Consider the following 20,572-nt stretch of genomic DNA (forward strand, 5'->3'; position numbering starts at 1 on the left):
AATGATGCCCTGCGCGGCCAGCTGGAGGAGGCGAACGCGGAGAGGGAGCGTCTCCAGAGCGAGCTCGAGGAGAAGGGCTCGGAGGCGGATGCTGCGAAGGAGGACATCGATGCCCTGCGCGGCCAGCTGGAGGAGGCGAACGCGGAGAGGGAGCGTCTCCAGAGCGAGCTCGAGGAGAAGGGCTCGGAGGCGGATGCTGCGAAGGAGGACATCGATGCCCTGCGCGGCCAGCTGGAGGAGGCGAACGCGGAGAGGGAGCGTCTCCAGAGCGAGCTCGAGGAGAAGGGCTCGGAGGCGGATGCCGCGAAGGAGGACAATGATGCCCTGCGCGGCCAGCTGGAGGAGGCGAACGCGGAGAGGGAGCGTCTCCAGAGCGAGCTCGAGGAGAAGGGCTCGGAGGCGGATGCTGCGAAGGAGGACAATGATGCCCTGCGCGGCCAGCTGGAGGAGGCGAACGCGGAGAGGGAGCGTCTCCAGAGCGAGCTCGAGGAGAAGGGCTCGGAGGCGGATGCTGCGAAGGAGGACAATGATGCCCTGCGCGGCCAGCTGGAGGAGGCGAACGCGGAGAGGGAGCGTCTCCAGAGCGAGCTCGAGGAGAAGGGCTCGGAGGCGGATGCCGCGAAGGAGGACAATGATGCCCTGCGCGGCCAGCTGGAGGAGGCGAACGCGGAGAGGGAGCGTCTCCAGAGCGAGCTCGAGGAGAAGGGCTCGGAGGCGGATGCCGCGAAGGAGGACAATGATGCCCTGCGCGGCCAGCTGGAGGAGGCGAACGCGGAGAGGGAGCGTCTCCAGAGCGAGCTCGAGGAGAAGGGCTCGGAGGCGGATGCTGCGAAGGAGGACAATGATGCCCTGCGCGGCCAGCTGGAGGAGGCGAACGCGGAGAGGGAGCGTCTCCAGAGCGAGCTCGAGGAGAAGGGCTCGGAGGCGGATGCTGCGAAGGAGGACAATGATGCCCTGCGCGGCCAGCTGGAGGAGGCGAACGCGGAGAGGGAGCGTCTCCAGAGCGAGCTCGAGGAGAAGGGCTCGGAGGCGGATGCTGCGAAGGAGGACAATGATGCCCTGCGCGGCCAGCTGGAGGAGGCGAACGCGGAGAGGGAGCGTCTCCAGAGCGAGCTCGAGGAGAAGGGCTCGGAGGCGGATGCCGCGAAGGAGGACAATGATGCCCTGCGCGGCCAGCTGGAGGAGGCGAGAGAGGGTTTTGAGCAGACGAATGTAGAGATGGAACGGGTGCTGAGAGCGTTGTCGAGCGAGACGGCGAATCGAATGGCTGCGGAGGAGGGTAGCCGCGCGCTCGAAAAGAAGGTGAGTTTTGTCGTGGCCGACAGGGATTCGTTGTCTCTGATTGTGGCGGAGACGGTGAAGGAAAAGTCGTTGTTAGCGAAGCGTTGTGCGGGCGCTGAGGAGAAGGCGGCCGTGCTGTCGGAGGAGATGGTGGAGATGCGTGAAAATTTGCGGGCGTGCGAGAGTTCGCTGCGCGCGGCGGAGCTCGAGCGGAGGCGGCTGTCGGAAGAATTGGTGTCTGCGGTGCAGGTGAAGCGGAAGCTGGAGAAGGACAAGGAGCGGCTGAAGGAGGGCTATGTGCAGTCGGAAAAGGAGCGGCGTAAATTGGATGCGCGGTTCGAGGCGAGGAGTAAGAATCATGGGAGCGAGCTGGCGACGGTGCCGTGTGCTGCGGCGAAGCAGCCGGTGGAGGGTTGCTTTATGGCGACACGCACGGCTCTCAAGGTATTACAGAATAATGGTGCTGAAGTGGAGGACATGGGGAGATGAGTGGGCTGGAGACGTGATACATGTAAAGCACAATCTCGCGTTGTCCAGTCTTAACATGTGCGCATGTTTGAAAGACAGGAGAGGAGGCGAAGGTGCCGAACTGGCCGCTTTTCCTTTTAAACTCTCTCTCGCTCAGGAGGCGGATTCGCATAGGACAGACCAGGTGAAGGGAGGCCAACGGCGGGGGTTGAATGTGCGGCTGAACGTGGGAGCGAAGATGCTGTGAATGTTGTTGTGTGTGCTGTGCCGAGGCACTATCTTAGCTCGGCTGAGCAGAGAAGCATAGAATATTGATTTATATATATGCTTGTTCTTCGGCTTCCGCACATCGACGGACTGCAAAGGAAAGCGCGGCAGACAGGTGGGGCTACGCCAACGTTGACACGCACCCACGCCCGTGCCTGTGCGGTTGTGTTTGGCGCACTGATAGCGTCCCGTTCCCCCTGTTGTGTGCTTTCTCGTGTGCTTTACTTTCCTTGCTTGGTCATCGCTCTCATGTTCATCCCCCCCTCCCCGCTGAGACGGCGGACCGTCGCCTGGAGCGCCATGGCCAATGTTTCGTTTGGTGACGTGTGTCGGTGCACGCTGCCCTCCTACGCATTTTCGTGTGCTCCTCTGTCTGTGCTGCACTCCTGGGCCCGTTGATCGCTTCGACATTGTGGTGCGCTTGCCCTCCCTCCCTCCCTCTTCTGACGTCGGCACTGTAGACCGCACAAGAAGACCGCAACAAGGCTTCGTTCTCAGCAGCAGTGCGACGAAGAACCCCCTTCCCCCATCACCGACCTGACTTGTCTTTGGTGGGATGGGTGGTGGGTGGGGTTGGCTTTCATGATTACTTGTGGCGTCGTCGGCGAGTGAGCGGGGGAGATCCCCTTTGCTGGTGGGCGTGCCACCCATCTTCTCCTCTGCGAGGCCGCAGTCTTCGAGGAGGACGATGCTTCGAGAGTTGAGTGCGCCCTACATTCCTCGCTCGGGCTCACACGAGCGTCATTTCCGTGTAGTAGGCATCCACGGGCAAAGCAAAGCGGGGGTGGGAGACTCGTGCGTACGTGGTGCCGGTGAATCGCTCTCCTTGTCTGTCCCTCTCTCGCCGCTCATGCCAAGGTGTCTCGTGCGTGCGCGCCACGGCCGGCTGTCTTCCATTCATGCCAGCACTCGTTCGTTCCTCTCTTCCCCCGCCTCTGTCCCTCGCCCTGCTGTCTTCCCATGCCCTCACCATTGCACGTGCGCACTGGTCCACCTCGCGCAACCCCGCTCTCCTCAACGAGAGTAAGCGTACGGCGGGCAGCTTTGCCGACCACAGCATCACCACCAGCCATCGACGCAGTCAGCGCACGTCAGCACGCCGCGGTGCATCTCTCTCTCGGAAAAAGGCCGCTTAGTATTTCGGATCGTCTCACGTGCGTAGCACGGAAAACAGGAGGAGCCGAGAGAGCCGTGCCCACGCACCCTCCTCTCCTCCTCTCTTCCACAACGACAAGGGCAGCGAGCCAACACGTCCAGGGCACCTTCGAATTGTACGCGCTCTGTGTGCAGCACCACGGCCACAACCGCTGCTTCACACGTCTAACGCACACCCACACCCACACACACGCAGACGGGACGGAAAACGCCGCTCTTCGCCTCCTCCCCCTCTCTGTCCCTGTATGTTTGGGCCGTTTCTCCTTATCCACTGTTTGTGTGCGTGTAGGCGTTCCTATCGTGGCCGCTGCGTGACGTGAGCCCCCCTTCTTTTATACACGTGCACCTTTTCGATTTGCGGGCCACAGCGAGGACAGGGTTTTGTGTGTCGTGGCGGGTGCGTGTTGCCTGCGTCCCATCGTCGCATGTATTGGGCCTCATCCTTCTCTTACCCGACTCTGTAGTGTAGCTGCTTTCACGGCCGTCTATTGGTGTGCAACCTGCCTGTGCAAGGGGGGGGGCTACGACCGTCACTGTCTTGTACTTTGATCGACCCCACTGTCACCCCCTTCCGTGGAGTGTCTTGGTGCCCTTCTACAGCCGCTTGTCCGCTATTTCTCTTGCTGTGTCGCACTGCACCGCAGGTCCGCCGCCTTCGCACCTCTCACCCCCGCGCTGGGAGCTGTTTTACGTGTCCTTTGTCCGCTGGGTGCCTGCTTTGCAGCATCGTCGCAATGGATCTGGCGGAGAAGCGGAAGCAACTGGAGGCCCTACGCGCCGCCCGGCAAGCGAAGCAGCAGTTAGTGGAGCAGTACATCTCTGGCCGCTCCTCAAACCCCAATGGTAGCCCAACGTCCTCGACGTCCTTGTCGAGGAGTGCCCTTTCTTTGGCACCTCCTGCCATTGCTGCTGCTGGCGACTCAGTGGCAGTGACAGGCACCTTGGCCTCGCCAAGGTCGGCACGACCACCGTCGCTTCGTAGCCGCAGCGGTGGGGGGCGACTGTCTGTATCGTCGACTCGCGGCCCCGCTGTCACCGCCAAAGCTGCCGCTCCTTCTGCGGCCTCATCGCCTGTCACGTCGGCTTCGCCGACTACCCCGGCTGCGCAGAGGGCGCGCCCGACAACCCCGAGTAGGCAAACCGCTCCCTCGCAGGCGCAAGCTGCCCCCGCCGACGGGGGCGTTGCACCTCGATCGATTCGCCTGGTGTCAGTCAACAAGGAGAGCACGGTGACGCACGCTGCCGTAGCCGGCTTCTCCGCCGCTTCTCCAAACGCGTGCCCTGCTGTTGGGCCGCTTCACGGATCAGCTCTGCCGCCGGTTACCTCAAGGGCCGCCGGTGCGCCTCCAACGGAGGAAGGACTGGCCGCCTATGGGGGCTGGGGCTTCCTGCGAAAGTGTATGCGTGTCCCGGCGCGGGATGCCACCGGGGCTGCGGTGACACAACCCGTCTGTATCTTCAACCCTTCTGTGCTTCTCGGTGATGTAGCCGGATCGGTCGAGAGTAGCCGCCGACGCGTCGTCTTGGACTCCACCTCGTGCCTCGTACCCTACGACGGCGCGGCTGCCGGCCAGCGACTCGGCGACGCTGCCATGATGACCTCGCCTACGGTGTGGTCGGTGTGCGTGGCAGCGGCCTACGGATCGTGCGAATCTCCCGCTGTAACGGGTGGCGGCAATGCCGGTGAGCTTTCCATGAACATGCGCTGCCATGGCAGCACCGATCCAGCAGGGCCGGAGAATCGTATGGGCGCCAGCGCGCTGGATCCGTTGCTCATGCTCAGCACCGGTGGCACCCCCGTCGGGACGTCCCAGCAGCGTGCACGTGCGGCTGCCAGGCCGGCGACCGGTGCCGCCGCCGCCGCCGCTGCGGCTGCTGCGAGGGTGCGTGCCTCCATGGATTGCGGGTATCCGTGGGGCTCCGCCTCCGCCGCACCGTCGGCTGTGCCGGGCACCACGACGGAGTCGGCCCTGAAGGTGGCGAAGGAGTCGCCGGGACTTGTGCTGGCGTGGTTCCTCGTGCCTATGCCTGCCAACACGATTCCCCGAAAGGAGGGCTCCTTTGCCGGGACTACAGCGGCTCCTGGTAGCGGGTTCGTCAGCTGCGTCAGCGGCGACATAACAGCGACGCCCGAGTACGTGGTGATTGTGCTCCCTCTCGTGTGCGACTCGGAGGTGATGACATTGCTCGCCCATCCATTGCAGCCGTCGACACTGCTCGGTGGAACCCGGTGTGGCCGGATTGTGCAGTGGTCGATTGGGCAGGCGTGGGCACAGGTTGAACCACGCCGGCTACTGGAGCGGGCGCTGGCGACGACGGGCACCACGACGACTCTGCTACTCCCGCCACAGCGACCTGCCCACTCGTCGTTTCCGTCTCCCCAGGCACACCAGGCGCCGGTGTTGCGCATGGCCGTTCACGGCGACGCCAGCTGTCACCACCTTTACTCCATCAGCCAAGAGGGCAAGGTGTGCACGTGGACAGCATCGCAGCCACTGCACCCAGCGGCGTCCTGCCTGTCGTACCTCGGCATTCGGCCAATGGGCTGTATTGGGGTGACGGCGCAGTTCGTGGAGCGGGCCGGCACAGACGCCATGACGAAGGTTTTCATTGGCACCACCTCTGGTGCTCTCCTCGTCGGCACGAACAGGGACGCAAAGTCGATCGAGCTTCAGTACTACGGGCCGCCACGCGCGCTGCCCACCTCATCGACTGTTATTAGGACACTTGATGTCACCGCCACGCCAGCCTACCCGAGCGGTGTAGCAGCAGCAGCCTCTACGACTTCGTTCCGTGACAGCGCAGGGACGGCGGCGCCGACTTGTTCGACAGCCTCGCCCAACCATCCCACCGGCGCTGAGGCTTCTGCTGCTCCTGAGCAAAGCGGTCAATACCGCCTCACCGCGACGTCCTCGCAGTCAGCAGCGACTGCCGCGGTGGCGCGCCGTGTCCAGCCTGCGGCACTGCACCCGCACCGAGGTCGCATCGTTTCGATGGCTTTGCAGACGGCGACCCACGGCCTGCGGGGTCGTGACTGTGTTGTCTCGGCGGCGACGGACGGCAGCTGCGTCGCCTGGTTTGACCGCTCTGTCATCCCTCTCGAAGGCTTCTCCTCGGCCGTAACGAGCGTCTGCTGGTCGCCGACGAAGCAAGGGGTCCTTGCCGCTGGTGACGCCAGTGGACTGGTTACCGTGTGGGCTGTGAACACGAGCATCATTACCCCTGTGGTGACCGTGTCGCTGCGTGAAGCGGGCCACCGCGCTCGCGGCAACGCGTCATCGGACGGGGTGCTGTGGGTGGTGTCAGGGGCGAGCGACGCAGGTGCTGGAGCTGGCGGCGGCACCGCCGGTGGTGGTACCTTCGGCTTTGGGAGTGACGACGATGAGGCCGACGCCGTCGACGGAGAGGAGGTGGGTGCTTCGCTGGGTGAGGCTGACGTGGTCGGCTCCGCCATCTCCTCGGTCTTCTTCTCTCGCGACGGGCAGTGGCTATTCGCGAGTACTGCGAGAGGCTACGTCCACACACTGCACTTGGGCGTGTCGCTGGCGTAGTGCTGCTGAGGTGAGGAGGGTGGCGGACGAGAGGCGAAGGGCGCACCGAGGGTGACAGACACGCCCCCCTACCCTCCTCCCTCAGGCATATGCGCGCGCCCTCTTCAGCTGATGTACAACACACAGACTACGGAGGCCAACGACGGTGTAGAGACAGAGAGAACCACTGACGCAGGTAGATGATGGCGAAGTGCGCACCACATTGGTAAAAAGCTTGTTGCAGGCAGACCGCCGACACCCCGCCAATCCGTGTCGCTCCTTTTTTGTGCTTCCGAATCTCTGCGGGGTGGTGAGGCGAGAAATCCGAGATCGCTCTCACACGCTGCTGGGATTTTAGAGGGTGGCAAGTAGAAGCCGTCGAGAACACACGTCATGCCGTCTCCTTAGGGTCCAGGGACAGGGCTGCGATGTGTGCGCTCTCATGATCCAACAACACACCCCTTCTCTTGTCTGCATGACCGCTGGCGTCTATCCTCTCCTCTGCTCGCACAGCATGGCAGCTGCAATGTCCACGCCCCTCTCGCTCCGTACAGTTTCTCCTCCCCTCTCTTTCTGCAGACGATACGGCAAGTGAACAGAGCGAGTGTTTAGGCGCATCGCTTCACCAGTCACCACCCCGACAGAGACCGCCACTGTCAAGCATGTCGGGTGCACCGAAGTCCGGCAGCAGGCGAATGCAAGCGTTGTCTTGCTCTGCGTGAGAGGTGCAGGGGCGGACTAGGCAGCAGAGGCACTGAACGGGCCGAAGAAGATCCTGGCAGCCCCTCTCCGCGCCGAGGAGCAGCACCAGCCGCACGAGCCCTCAAAGAACTCTGAAGAGAGGTCTGCCCATCGGGTGTCCCTGAGAGGGACAGGACAAGGTAATGAGATGCCCACAGGAGGTGGTAGCGTGCCACGCGGGAAGACGACACGCCACGGCGCTGCATTTTCCCCTGCTAGAGTGCGCATGCCAACGCAGCTGTGTGGCACGTGCACACGACTGGCAGTGTGTCGGCTGGGTGCATTCTCATCATGCGCATCGCATGCACATGACCAGGCCCACCAAGCGGACACACACTGCTGCAAGGAGCTCTCGGGTGTAGACGTGGAAAAAGCGGCCCTTCGTTATTGGACTCATGGGGGCTCAGCACCTTCCCACGCAGCTGTGACAGACTGCTGCTCTCGGGCTAGAGCGCGCGGAGGTGCTGGCAGCTGGGTTTGAGGCCGTGATGCCCACCGAAGAAGTGTGCCAAGCGAGAAACGGAGAGGCAGAGTGGTGTGCGAGCACGCCGGGGAGAGCGAGCCTCTAGGCGACGCAGGACTAGCGGCAGCGGGGGGGGACACATGCGTTTCTTCTCCTGTCCGACCTCTCCTGCGCGATGAGGTGAGGGGAGACACACAGCCGTGGGGAACGCATCACAGAAGTTTGAAAGTGATTCGCCCACACATGCCCACTCACACGCACACGCACACGCCGATGGTGATGATGCCTCCTACGATGTAGCCGCCTGTGGTGTGCATGCGTGCGTGCAGCGGTCTGTCGCCCCATCCGTTGTGCGCTCCTCTTTTAGCATGGTGGCGGGGGATCTCGTACGGGTCTTTTTCTTTTTTCCGAAAAATTTCCTCCGCTTCTGCTCGTTTTTTTGTGCCTCTCACTCTTGAGCTCGCTGCTCTCCGTGGCTGACTGCATGCGGCTAGCTATGCGGCGCGTCGTTGGTCACTTCCTCCCCTACGCTGACACCCCCCTCCCCCCATTCACCCCTCCAGCCATCCTCGCTGATCTTCTTTCCACGGCACATTGTGTGCGCCGGCACTCGTCAGCATGACGCACAACAAGCAAGTGAACAAGCCCACACACACTCCTCGTTCCCTTTGAGGCGGCCACTCGCTCGTGCGCACGCAGAAGAAGAACACGCTCACACCCCGAGAACGCAGCGTCACGGTTGACCAGCTGCTGAGTAGCACACCCGATTGCCCGTGCTTCGGGGTGCGTCCGTCAGCTCTCACCTCCCCCCTCTCTTCCATCTCGCACGACGCCTGGCACTCTGGAGGCCGCACCGCAACCTTCCCTTTCTGAGGCAAGGAACAGGCAGCGCAGCAGAGCAGTCCTGGACGCACTGACAGCCGTCGGCAGTACCCTTCCGTCCTCTTCTCTTCTCCTGTTCTTCCTTGTATTTTGCGGTGACGCCGAGGGACAGAGTTATTCGGATACGCGCAGGTATCCCGCACACCCACACGGCGGAGGCGCGCGCACACACACAACGTGTGCGTTGCGTTGACTTCGTTAGCGCTACATAGGCTCGCCAATCTCCTAGAATGCTGTCAAACTTCTCCTGTCGCGTGCTGCTCACGCTCCCAGCGTGGTTGCCTCCCCTGAGCTTTGCTCGTCGCAGTGATGTCGTTGCCGCCGCTGCTCTGCGCACCGGAAGCAGGATGGGTTTGAGCTGCGCGCTGACGAGCGGCATCTCGCTTTGTTGCTTCTCGAACACGCCTGCTCGACTCAGCTGTGGCGCTGGTATTCTGCATCGTTCTAAGCTGTGTCTCGGTGGTTTTGGGGAGCCTGCGCAAGGCAGGCCGCACAGTGCGAACCACGGTGCTGTGCGTCTGCACGGAACCGTAACTGCCTTCAAGCACCGCCGCGGCTACGGCTTTGTGCTGGCGGAGGGGATTGCCGCATCTGCACCCCCTCTCAAGCATAGATACGTCGCTCTCGATACTCATGCCGCGGCTGCTGGCAACGATGGCATCCAGCCGGCGCGGGAGGAGGCGTGCAACGACCTGCACAGGTCCTTTTTTTTCACTCGCAGCGCACTACTGGGCGGCTTTTACGTTACGGAGGGAGAGCGGGTTTCGTTCGCGGTAGTTCCGGTGTCCCCGAGGAGAGGAATCAATCGCCGAGTAGCGGGAGACTCGCCAAGCAGCCGTAAAGACGACGGTGACCACGCTACCTTAGCCGCCGCCGAGACGGCAGAGTTCTCGCTGGGCAGCGCAGAAGGGGAGTTGGAGGAAGACGGCAGCGCAGCCACGAGCGATACCCAATCCCAGCCGCATCGCATCGCCGTCAGCTTAAGATACTACGACCCTACAACAGGAAAGGAAACACCGATATCCCCGCTGATGCTCTACGGGAAAATTGTAGAGTGGCATGCAGCGGAGGGTGTCGGCGTGATTGCGGAGCTGGACACGCGTCGGCAGTACCACGAAGATGCACCGCGCTTTCCCTTTTCGATGGAGAGCGTGGATCTCACCTTTGGCACAGAGTTGCGTCCCGGCCGCTACGTACGCTTCTGCCTGGAGCCTGCCACTCCCGCGCAGAGTGTCGGCGGCGAAGACACCGTCCTCGCAGTGACGCCCACAAGTGGTGCGGAGGCCGCTGCCGACGTCGACGAAGGTGTGGCGCTCGTGGCGCAGCGCGTCATCATCGATTCCACGATGGAGCGTCGCAAGGGCGCCTTTGGCCGCCCGCTCGTCCTGGCCGACGCAGCGCCGGGCACCATGACGAGCGAGTCCCGGTTCTCCGGCGTGGTACGGGAGGTGAGGGTGGATCACTTCGGCTTCATCCAGGACGACCTCAGCGGCGAGTCCATCTTCTTCCACTTATCAAACGCGTCTTCGAGGGTGAGGGCGGGCGACCGGGTTACGTATCTGCTTCGCGAGGTGAATCATGGCAAGCACGCCGGCAAGAAGGCGTGCTACGACGTCCTCGTTGATCAGACGACGACGAGCCGTGCACCCGACGCAGCCAGCGATGGCGGGGCGGCTGCGGGTGGGCATCATCAGAAACACGCGGCAGAACGCCGCTCCAAGACGGCGGGCGATGCGGGTGACTTGGACTTCGAACTCCTTTAGCGTGTGACCGCGCCCACGACCACTTCGGGCTCTCCTTTACGTGTGCGTGCGGGTGCTTAAGTAAATCTGCTTCTTGTGTATGTCTGCGTGGGCGTTCACGTGCTGCTGTGTGGTCCTCGTCTGTGCGTCGTGCGTGCCTCTCCTCCCCTCTCTCCGTGCCTCTGCGTGCATGCGCGTGAGCAGGCGCTTCTCCTCCCTTTTCCACGCAGACGTAGACGCGCCTCGTGCTTGATGCGTCGGCCTTTCCTTTCTCCCGACTTGCAAGACAGCGACACAGCGGCAAGGACGCCGGCGGACATTGTGGGGGACTAATGAAGAGTAACCGTAGCAGCAGCTGACGTGGCGCCACAGGCGCAGAGGGCGAGCACCACGAAGAAAAAAATACCACACAGACTCGCACGCCCAGACAACACGACAAGGGGTTTCCTGGCGTTTCGCTTCTCCTCTCACCTCTCCCTCGCTTAAAGATAACGCAGAGAAACGGCAGTGGAGTGCGGGTATGCGCACACACATGCATCGACTGGCCACTCACTTACGGGCACGCAAGCAGAAGAAGCCGCCGGGATGGCTCATCACTTTAGTTCATTCACTGCGGACGTGGCGGCGCGTGCCGTGGTGTGGTGGCTGGTGTGTATTGCTTTCTTGTTTTGCTGTCACGCAGAGTGCGGAGACGAGAAGGATGTGATGGGGGGCCTGTGTCTACCGCGCTGTGCCGCACCCTCTCCCCACCACCCTCTCGCTGCCGGTCAACGTGACTGTCAGGGGTGGGGGGGGCTTTTCGCTCCTTTATTCTCACATTGCTTTACCCTCTTCATGTGCGCCGCCTTCCCCACTCCTCCTCTTCGCCCTCGTCCTCGTCCTTCCTCAGCCTGTGAGGGAGGTAGGGAGGGGGAGGATTGTGATGGATGGGGTCGCAACATGTCGTGTCCGTGTTGCACGCTGCTGCTTCTCCGTCATTCTTGCTGAATGACGTCTCCTCTGCTCAACGCGCTGACCCGATCTCCGCCCCCTCTCGCTCTACACACACACACTTTTGGCACTTGTGTTAGCGGTGATGTATTTCTCTCCCAACCCCCTGCGCCCCTTTTTTCGCTGCATTTCACCTCCTCCCCCTCGCTTGCCGGCCGCCTTCGTGCTTCAGTACCGCGCCCACGCACGCCCACACACCTGCAGGTGCACTCACACTCGGCGCCACGACACAGGGACGCACGCACACGAAGAGGACGAGGAGGTCGGCATTGGTCGATGGTGCCGCAGATGGACTCCGCAGCCTATCAGCCAGCCACTCCACCGAGGAGCTCGCAATCACTGCCACCGCGGCGCGGAGGTGGTGACCCCCGCTTTCAGCGCTCACATGCAGCGGACATTACCGCTACGGCTGCCTCGCCGCCGCCGCCTCTGCCGTCGTCGCAGGCCCCGCCAGAGCCGCCGCGTCGCCACCTCAACCCCTCTTCCGGGCCTGAGGGGTTGGCTGCCGCGAGCAGAACACCCGACAGGAAGCGATCGCACTGCCACCAGCAGCGGCATCAGAATGCGTCAGCGGGAGACGGCACCCTCGACGCGTCTGCCCACAGCAACAACACGAATGCCATGATCCCAGCTGGACTGACGGAGGCCGCCGTGCAGCGCGCCTTTGGCAACGGCTGTGCACTGGCATCTTCGCCATCACCGGCACTTGCCGCTAGGTCAGTCGCAGGAGGAAGCGGGCGCGCGGGTGGCATCATCATGCCGACGCGCAAGGAGGGCAGCGACTCCGCCTCCATGTACAGCATGGCGCGGTCCGTGCTGCCAATGGACCCACGTGAGCGTATCTACTACCGCCCCCGGCGCCATTTGCTGCAGTGTTACCTGGAGCGGCGCAAGCTCAAGGGCCTCGGAATCACGTCGCTGCTGCCCGGCCGCCACCAATCCTTCCAGTTTTTCCTGGGGCACGCAGACGACTTTGTACTAGCGGCCGTCCCGCGCAGCTTCAAGACACGTACAATGGTCGAGGATATGTCGAGCGGAGTTGGCGGGCAGTTCTACCCCGTCTCGCAAGGCGGTGCCAACATTGTGTTTACCATCAATCAGCAGCAGCTGGACAGTGACACGCGCAGCTTCGTCGGCAAGCTATCGCGGCGTAGAAGAGGGCTGGAGATGGTGATGTTTAGCGAGGGCAGCAAGGCTTCCCGGAAGGAGATTCTTGCGGTTTTGCTGCACAACTTGGCCGACACAGACCGGTCCTCGTTCACGGTACTGCTGCCGGCCATCGACCCGGAGTCTGGGTATATCAAGCCGCTGGAGGGCGGTGAGGTTGCATTCCTGCGCGACGGCCGCGGCAGCAGCCACACTGGGATCGATGAAGCGATGGCGAACTCCTCTGATGATGACGTCGAGGACGACGCGTCCTCGACCATGTCGAGGGTGACACCAAAGTTTGCGGCCGTGTGCGACTCTCGTGGGGCGAACGGCGCGCCCGTGCCGAGCAGCAGAGAGACAGTTGGTCGGCAGAAAAAGTGGTTCTCGCACGGGGTGCTGGCGCGGGAGTACCGGAGAAACCCAGGCAGCCCAAACATCATTGTCCTGAAGAGCAAGGAGCCTCAGTGGGATGGCGTGCTGCGCGGGTACAAGCTCGACTTCCACGGACGCTCCACGAAGGCGAGTAAGAAGAACTTTCAGCTCGTCGCCGTCTCTGATCCGGGGAAGGTGGTCATGCTCTTCGGCAAGCAGGACGACGACCGTTTTGCTCTCGACTTCCGCTACCCGCTGTGCGGTCTGCAAGCAGCCGCGATCGCCACCACGATGATGACAGCTGGAAAAGCGATCCGGTGAGTGCGCGTGCGTGCGGTGATGGGGTGGAAGGAACGACAGACAGGCGAACGAAATAGGTACTTGAAAAATCACGCCAACGTCTGGAGACTTCGATACTGATCGCTGCTCTCTCTCTCATGTGTCTCTGTAAGTGTGCGTGCTTGTGTGTGTGTGTGTGTACTCGTCCGTCTGTCAGTGAAGGTGCGTCGTCGCTGCATCTCCCCAGCGCATGCGCGAGTTGGCCGCGTGCGCTGTTACGACGCTGCAGAGGATCATCGACGGATCCGCGGTGTTCTCTCTGCGGGTGCGCGTGCAGGCGAGCGTGTGGTTTTGGGCCGTCATCTCTTTTCTTTTTATTTTTCTGTTTTCCGTTTTCAAAATTTGTTCGTCTATTGTTTCTATCGTCCAGATTCGCGTCTGCTCATGCGTTATTCGTGCGTGAATGCGTGTGTTTACCCTCCCCTCTCCACCTCCTCCTGTATATATATATATGTGTGCGTATGTGTGTGTACATGGGGCATGCATCGGTACGTGTATGCCGAAGTTATATACGTATAGATCTGTGTGTGTATATACATCTATGTGTATGTGAATATGTATGTATGTATGTGTGTATAAGCGCTCGGGCGTCTCTGTGAATGTGGTTGAGGTTTATGGCTCCGTGCCGCGTCTTTTCCCCCATCTCTTGTTGTTGTGACGCTGATCCTCTCGATTTGCACCATGCCGCTGTATGTGCGTTTGTGTATGTATGTGTGTGTGTGTGTGGTCGTTACCGTTTTTTTTTCGTGTGGCGTGGATATTTTTCTTCGTGGTGTTGCTCCTCCACCATCCTTCCTCCTCGCCCAGCCTCTTCCCTTCTCTTGGCTCACCCACCGCCGTCGCCGCTGCCCTGTGCTGTCCGCCCTCGCCGCACTCCCGCGTCGCGCTGCCCTCCGGGGATTGAGGCGTTTCCTTTCCTGATTTCTTTTCCTTCAATCTCGGCGCCCCTCCTCCATCCGTGTGTGGGTGCGGGAAGGGGTGTGCGGTCCTCTACCGTTTTTTAGTTCTGCGCTGTTTTGCCCCCCCCCCCTCCCCTCTCCCGAAAAATGGCAACATCACCCAGAGACATAGAAACGACGAATGTACCGTTGCGGAGGTCACAGTCGGCATCGTATCCACACGCACGCACAAGGAGGGGCGCAAGTGACGAGAAAACGAGCAGCGACGTTGTGGCAGCTGCTCTATGTGTTCGCCGAAATGCCGCACTAGCGCGAGCGTGGCTGTCTTGGGTGAGCGGCCTATGCTCCATTCCTCCCTGCGCACCGTGATCATCAGATTGTCTCTAGCGGCATCGCTGAGGCGACACGGGGTGTGTGGTGACGCAGTGTACGTAAATCTTCACCTCTCAGTTGCACACGTCGACGCTGCGTGCAAAGCCTTCCTCTCGGTAAGGAAGGGTAGTGTCTACCGTGATACCCAGCTGACGAGGCGATGTCTCGCTGAACCTCCTCCACCCACTCCCTCTGGCTGTTCGCACCATCGCCGCCACCTCATCACCTTGTTGCTCCGCGTGTCACGCCTGCATTGCTTGGTCTCCTCACTGCCGTTTATTCTTGCCACAACCCACCGCCATGCACATCGACCAACTTTACACGACTGTGAAGAAGACAAGTACACAGTAAGGCATCACAAGCGAACACGCACGTACACCCACACCCACACGCGTGCAGAGGTACCTCTCAAGCAAACGTGTACCGCACAGAGGTCCTCCTCCCTCGCGGTCTTTGAGTACTCGGGCGCACCGTGGGCTGTAGTGAACCGATGCGGCGGCTGAGAGGCAGTTCGCATCTGACTTGCTATTGGATCCAGAGAGCGGAACCGCGCTGTAGTGGCGCGATCTGCGGCAGCAGGAGCATAACCGGCACCGCAACCGCGTCCTCGTCGACATCAAGCGGCACAGACGCCGGTGCAGCAAGTGCGGTGCTGCTAGCTCGTGCGGCGGAGATCCGACGCAACGAGCTTCTATTTCGGTGGCTGCGCTGCCTTGTCGTGCCCGCTTTCTCCATCTACGGTCTGTTCCTTCTCCGACCAACCGAGGGTCATTTCTTGCGCTACGTTGCCGAGCGGCGGCACCTGGATGCGTCTTTCAACGCGTGGTTCCCTCCTGTCGCCGTGGGTAGCCCGACTGAGCCCGGTTCCAAGGTAGAGCCGTCTAGGAGCACACCGACGGCGACGAGCACATCCTCACCGACAGGAGGGGCAGGCACGAAAGGGGGAGCCTCATCATTGGCGCCGGGGGCCATCCCGACGGTGTTTCGAAGCGAGCGCGATCGCGAGTGGGCAGCGCAGCGTTTCAACTACAAGAGGGGTAGCGATGATGAAGAGCGTGTGGCCCGCAAGCGCCTCTTGTTCGCGCGCGACCGTGTCCACTTGTCGGACGATACCGTCATCGAGACGATCCGTAGCCCGTCAGAGCAGCTGGAAGAGCTCCGCGCGCTGCACGAGCACCCACCCATGCACCTACTCAGCGAGCAGCTCAATACCATTGCTGAGGAGAGCCATCGCTATGCCGTTTCGCTCGCTGCTGCGCAGTCGGCTGACCCCAAGGACGTAGCGTCACCAGCCTCGCTGAAGGGCGACGGGGCTGTGACGTTGTCGTTGGACGGAGTTGCGTTGCCTCCGTCGAGAGGAGCGGCCGCTGTGGTTTCTGTGCCACCCCAAGTCGAAATCCAGTTCGAGGACCGCTCTCTGTTTGCCACCGCCGTCATTGTTTTTCGCGACCGCGACAACCGCGTTGTGCGTGCGATGCGGTTTATCGGAGCGTGTGGCATGATATGGAAGGAGGTAGCGTGAGCAGGAAAGCCGAGAAATGTGCCGCGCTACTGCCGCGGAGAAGTGCGCTGCGTGCGTGTGGGTGTGTGCGTGGGAGTGTGTGTGTGTTTGTGTGCCGATTTCGTTTCTTCTTTGCTGCAGGCCGACTCACACCTCGGCACACGTGGCGGAGTATGCGGGCATGCATGTGGAGGCGCGCGCCTCTGTGGTACGGCGTTCCCCTTGCGGTGTGCGATGGCTGCCGCTTGTCGTCACGTAAATTTCGAGTTTAAACGTAAAGTGCACAAGCAGACCACCGAAGGACACTCGTGTATGGTCGGCGGAAGTGAGCGCGCACATCATGGGTCGACGGGCAGATGGCACCGGCCCCATCGCCTTGCCTTTGGCTGCAAAGGCTTCCCACGCCTGCTCTCACCGCGCGGGGGGGGGCTGAAGGGAGTGTGATGCCGAGCGCCCCAAAGGAGGAGTGGAGAGAGGTGCGCGGCGCTCGGGGTGCAGCCAATCTTCACGGCAAGGACCTTTTCCGTGCGTTGGCGCCGTACACCCCCCTCCCCACCCCTCGGCAAGCTTGTCTTGCCTATCTATATCATCGTCGTGCCCGAGAACCACGGATGGCTTTGCCACAATCCACCACTGCTATGCGAAGCGGTGGCCGCGTTTGCCGACAACCACGCGGTATCCGCGGCGATTCCTGGGACGCAGCTGCGGGCGTTCCTCTGCTCTCATCCAGACCGTGCACCCTCCTCCTATCACCATCTCTCTTCGCTTCAACGCCCTCACCTACGCTACCCGCTGCCCATGGGGTCGCTGTTTCTGTCCTTGCATCGATGCAACGCACACGCACGCACACGCGTAGTCTGCAACGCTTGAGCAACTATTCCTCTACGCTGTATCTCCGACCTCACCTGTGCATTCCTCGATTTTTCCTTTGATCACGTCATACACATCACCCCAACAGACTTTATCAACAACATCTTCCCTTCCTTCAACCGCTTTGCCCATCCGTCAGCATGCCGATCCAGAAGGTTCACGCCCGCGAGGTGCTCGACTCCCGCGGCAACCCGACCGTTGAGGTCGAGTTGATGACGGAGGCCGGCGTTTTCCGCTCCGCTGTCCCGTCTGGCGCGTCGACTGGCGTGCACGAGGCGTGCGAGCTGCGCGACGGCGAGAAGGCGCGCTACTGTGGCGCCGGCTGCATGCAGGCGGTGAAGAACGTGAACGAGATCCTTGCGCCGGCGCTTGTGGGCAAGGACGAGTCGGACCAGGCCGGCCTCGACAAGATGATGTGTGAGCTGGACGGGACAAAGAACAAGAGCAAGCTCGGCGCGAACGCGATACTGGGCTGCTCGATGGCGATCAGCAAGGCCGCTGCGGCGAAGGCTGGCGTGCCGCTGTACAGGTACATCGCGGCTCTCGCTGGGACGAAGGATATCCGCCTGCCTGTGCCGTGCTTCAACGTGATCAACGGTGGCAAGCACGCCGGCAACGTGCTGCCTTTCCAGGAGTTCATGATTGCGCCCACGAAGGCGACGTCGTTCCGCGAGGCGCTGCGCATGGGCTCGGAGGTATACCACGCGCTCAAGGTGATCATCAAGAACAAGTACGGCCAGGACGCCGTGAACGTCGGCGACGAGGGTGGCTTCGCGCCGCCGATCAAGCACATCGACGAGCCGCTGCCGATCCTGATGGAGGCAATTGAGAAGGCTGGCCACAAGAACAAGTTCGCGATCTGCATGGACTGCGCGGCAAGCGAAGCATACGACGCGGAGCGGAAGATGTACAACTTGACCTTCAAGAACCCCGAGCCGACGTACGTGTCCGCGGCGGAGCTGCAGGCGACCTACGAGCGCTGGGTCTCGGAGTACCCGTTGGTGTCCATCGAGGACCCGTTCGCGGAGGACAACTTTGACGAGTTCTCGGCCATCACGAAGGCACTCGCCGGGAGGGCTCAGATCGTCGGTGATGACCTGACGGTGACCAACGTGGAGCGTGTGAGGATGGCGATCGAGAAGTCTGCATGCAACTCGCTGCTGCTGAAGATCAACCAAATCGGCACGATCAGCGAGTCGATCGCAGCGGCGAAGCTGTGCATGGAGAACGGGTGGTCTGTGATGGTGTCGCACCGCAGCGGCGAGACGGAGGACACGTACATTGCTGACCTCTCCGTGGGCCTGGGAACCGGCCAGATCAAGACTGGCGCGCCGTGTCGCGGCGAGCGCACTGCGAAGCTGAACCAGCTGCTGCGCATCGAGGAGGAGATCGGGTCCGCGGCCGCGTACGGCTTCCCCGGCTGGGCGTAAGACGTGCTTCCCGGGCACCTACCGCCGCCGTGCGCAGCTTCTTTCCCCCTCTTCTGCCCCTCTTGACTTTCCACTTCCGCTAACGGTGCAGCTGCTGCGTCGCGGGGTGCATACACAGCACTCGTGTGGCGCTGGTCTAGCGCCTGCCATCAAAAAAAAGAAAAGAACATGGACGGTGCGGCGTCTCGGCTGCCCGGCTGGTGCGTGCTTGTGCGCTCGCGGTGGATGAAGGAGGGCGGGTCGGGGGTGCTGATGGCGAGGCGATGCGCCGTGGCGAGCTGCAACAGGCGGTCTGGTGTGTGTGTGTGTATGTGGGCACTGTTGTGCCCGCTGCGCGTGTGCGCTGGTCGAGTGCCTCGAGGGGCGCTGGGCGGCGTGCGCGGGCGTGTGCTTCCATTCTTGCCCGCGCACCCCTGCGTGCTGCGGGGCGTATGCGGTTGCCTCCTATTTTCTTTTGTTTCTTTTCTCCCAACCGCCGAGGCGGTCAGACATACTGGAAAAAAAGATTCCCTTTCCCCCACTCGCTGGCGCTGCGCACAAATGTCGGCGGTGGGCGGCGCGGTAAGCGGCGAGGGTCCCAGGCGACCGTGCCGCTCTCAGGGCCTCGCTCGGCTCCTCCTGCTCGCTGCCTTGCCGGCTCTCCCTCGTTCTCCTTCGAAGCCTGCCGGTGCCTACGCGCGCCACGGGATGCGCGGCCCTGCGCCCCTCCACCTCTCTCTCCCCTCCGCCTGCTCTCTTTCCGTGCGCGTGCGCATGTGTGTGTGTGCGAGCGGTGATGGCAACCAGATGGAGGCAAGCCGATGTACTGTAGTTGGAGAAGCAACGGGGTGTCGAGTACCGCATGCAGGACTCAGCGTGTGAGGTGGCGGAGGGAAAGGGACTCCCCAAAGCAAAACAAAATAGAAAAGGAAGGACACAACGGGGCAGACATCAAGGGGAGCGCCCTCGTGTGTGTGCGCACGTGTGTCTGTGAGTGTGTGGGCTTATCGTGGTTCTGCCGTCGACTCGGCTTCCCCCGCTTCTCTCACCTCCCGCATCCCCGTTGTACTCTTCGAACGCTGCTCCTCGCGCGTCGCGTCGCCCTGGAGCGGCTTGTCAGCTCGAGGACCACTGCGAGACAGCTGCCCTCCTTATCTCGCTCTCTATCGTGCAGGCGTGAGTGATCGCGGCTTTTTGTTCCTCGTGCTCCCCCCCACCACAAATACCAAACGTGTCTTCCGTCTCGCTCCTCGCCACACCCGTCACCCATCCACCTCCTCCTTGCCCCATTCCCTTCTGCTATTTTCTTCCCTTGCCCATCCCGCTGCTAAAAGCCCCGTCGCTTCTTCGCTGTTTGCGAGGTGGTCCCGTCTCTACACCTCCAACCCCCTCGCCACTCTCCTTCCTGTCTTCACACACACACATACCGCCACCATCACCACCACTCCTTGGTGACTCTGGGATGATTTGGGCTTGTGTGCGCGTGTGCGGCGAGTCACCGTCTTGCTTCTCGTCTGCCACCCGCACATGCGCTCACGCGCGCATCTGTGGCAGCTCTTCCTGTACGCGTCTGCAGCGCCATCACGCTTCGCGGAGAAGGACTGCGTGAAGGAAGTAACGAGAATAAAGAACGCCACCCAGCGCACGAGCGCATCCGTGACAGTGCGGTCTCTCTCTCTCGCTGTCTACTCTCGCCTCCACGCGTCCTTGCTCAACTACTCCAGTCGGACATCCCTCCATCGTCACCGCCCCCTCCCCCCTCGCTACTCCCGTCCACTCACGATACGCCCCTCTCCTCTCCTCTCCTCGTGCGCGCTGTCTTTGAGGGAGAGCGCGGTGGCAGCTCTATTACAGCCAATTCGACTCGTTGTGGCTTCATACACTAATCCCCTCCCCTTCCCCCTGCTGGGCGGACGCCACCATTGGCGCACTCTCCCTCTTGCACGCGTGTCTGCTGCTTTCGATGTGCACTCGCTTAGTGGCTCCCCTCCCCCCCACCACCCCCAAATCCGTCTCTCGCGTCTGCCCTCTTATCCCTGCGTGCATGTGCCAGCGCGTTACGCCGGCGCACGCGCTGTGACGACTTCTGTGCGTTTTTTTTAGGTGACATCACACACTGGTCACAAACCCCTTTCCCCCAAA

General features: G+C 61.9%; 6 protein-coding genes across 6 annotated transcripts in view; all 6 read left to right on the forward strand.

Annotated features, from left to right (window-relative positions):
• LMXM_14_1120 (putative kinesin K39) overlaps positions 1 to 1,770 on the forward strand; it is a gene marked incomplete at both ends in the record, with an annotated part of 8,196 nt that extends 6,426 nt beyond the window's left edge. Inside the window, one exon of the mRNA XM_003873436.1 lies at positions 2 to 1,770. Within this exon, the coding sequence (XP_003873485.1) occupies positions 2 to 1,770 (1,769 nt within the window). The remainder of the gene's footprint in view (position 1) is intronic.
• A 2,135-nt stretch (positions 1,771 to 3,905) lies between these two features.
• On the forward strand, positions 3,906 to 6,722 carry LMXM_14_1130 (conserved hypothetical protein; the record flags this gene model as incomplete). Its single annotated transcript, XM_003873437.1, has 1 exon — positions 3,906 to 6,722. One exon carries the CDS (start codon positions 3,906 to 3,908, stop codon positions 6,720 to 6,722), a length of 2,817 nt encoding a protein of 938 aa, XP_003873486.1.
• A 2,412-nt stretch (positions 6,723 to 9,134) lies between these two features.
• On the forward strand, positions 9,135 to 10,550 carry LMXM_14_1140 (conserved hypothetical protein; the record flags this gene model as incomplete). The annotated part of the gene is made up of 1 exon (XM_003873438.1): positions 9,135 to 10,550. One exon carries the CDS (start codon positions 9,135 to 9,137, stop codon positions 10,548 to 10,550), a length of 1,416 nt encoding a protein of 471 aa, XP_003873487.1.
• Positions 10,551 to 12,275: 1,725 nt separating this feature from the next.
• On the forward strand, positions 12,276 to 13,361 carry LMXM_14_1150 (tub family protein-like protein; the record flags this gene model as incomplete). Its single annotated transcript, XM_003873439.1, has 1 exon — positions 12,276 to 13,361. The coding sequence occupies one exon, from the start codon at positions 12,276 to 12,278 to the stop codon at positions 13,359 to 13,361; it is 1,086 nt and encodes a 361-aa protein (XP_003873488.1).
• A 1,779-nt stretch (positions 13,362 to 15,140) lies between these two features.
• Positions 15,141 to 16,172, forward strand: LMXM_14_1155 (hypothetical protein; the record flags this gene model as incomplete). The annotated part of the gene is made up of 1 exon (XM_003873440.1): positions 15,141 to 16,172. The coding sequence occupies one exon, from the start codon at positions 15,141 to 15,143 to the stop codon at positions 16,170 to 16,172; it is 1,032 nt and encodes a 343-aa protein (XP_003873489.1).
• Positions 16,173 to 17,161: 989 nt separating this feature from the next.
• On the forward strand, positions 17,162 to 18,451 carry LMXM_14_1160 (enolase; the record flags this gene model as incomplete). Its single annotated transcript, XM_003873441.1, has 1 exon — positions 17,162 to 18,451. The coding sequence occupies one exon, from the start codon at positions 17,162 to 17,164 to the stop codon at positions 18,449 to 18,451; it is 1,290 nt and encodes a 429-aa protein (XP_003873490.1).
• Between the last annotated feature and the right edge of the window lie 2,121 nt (positions 18,452 to 20,572).

Source organism: Leishmania mexicana, chromosome 14 (assembly GCF_000234665.1).
Source record: "Leishmania mexicana MHOM/GT/2001/U1103 complete genome, chromosome 14".
Classification (NCBI taxonomy): domain Eukaryota; phylum Euglenozoa; class Kinetoplastea; order Trypanosomatida; family Trypanosomatidae; genus Leishmania; species Leishmania mexicana.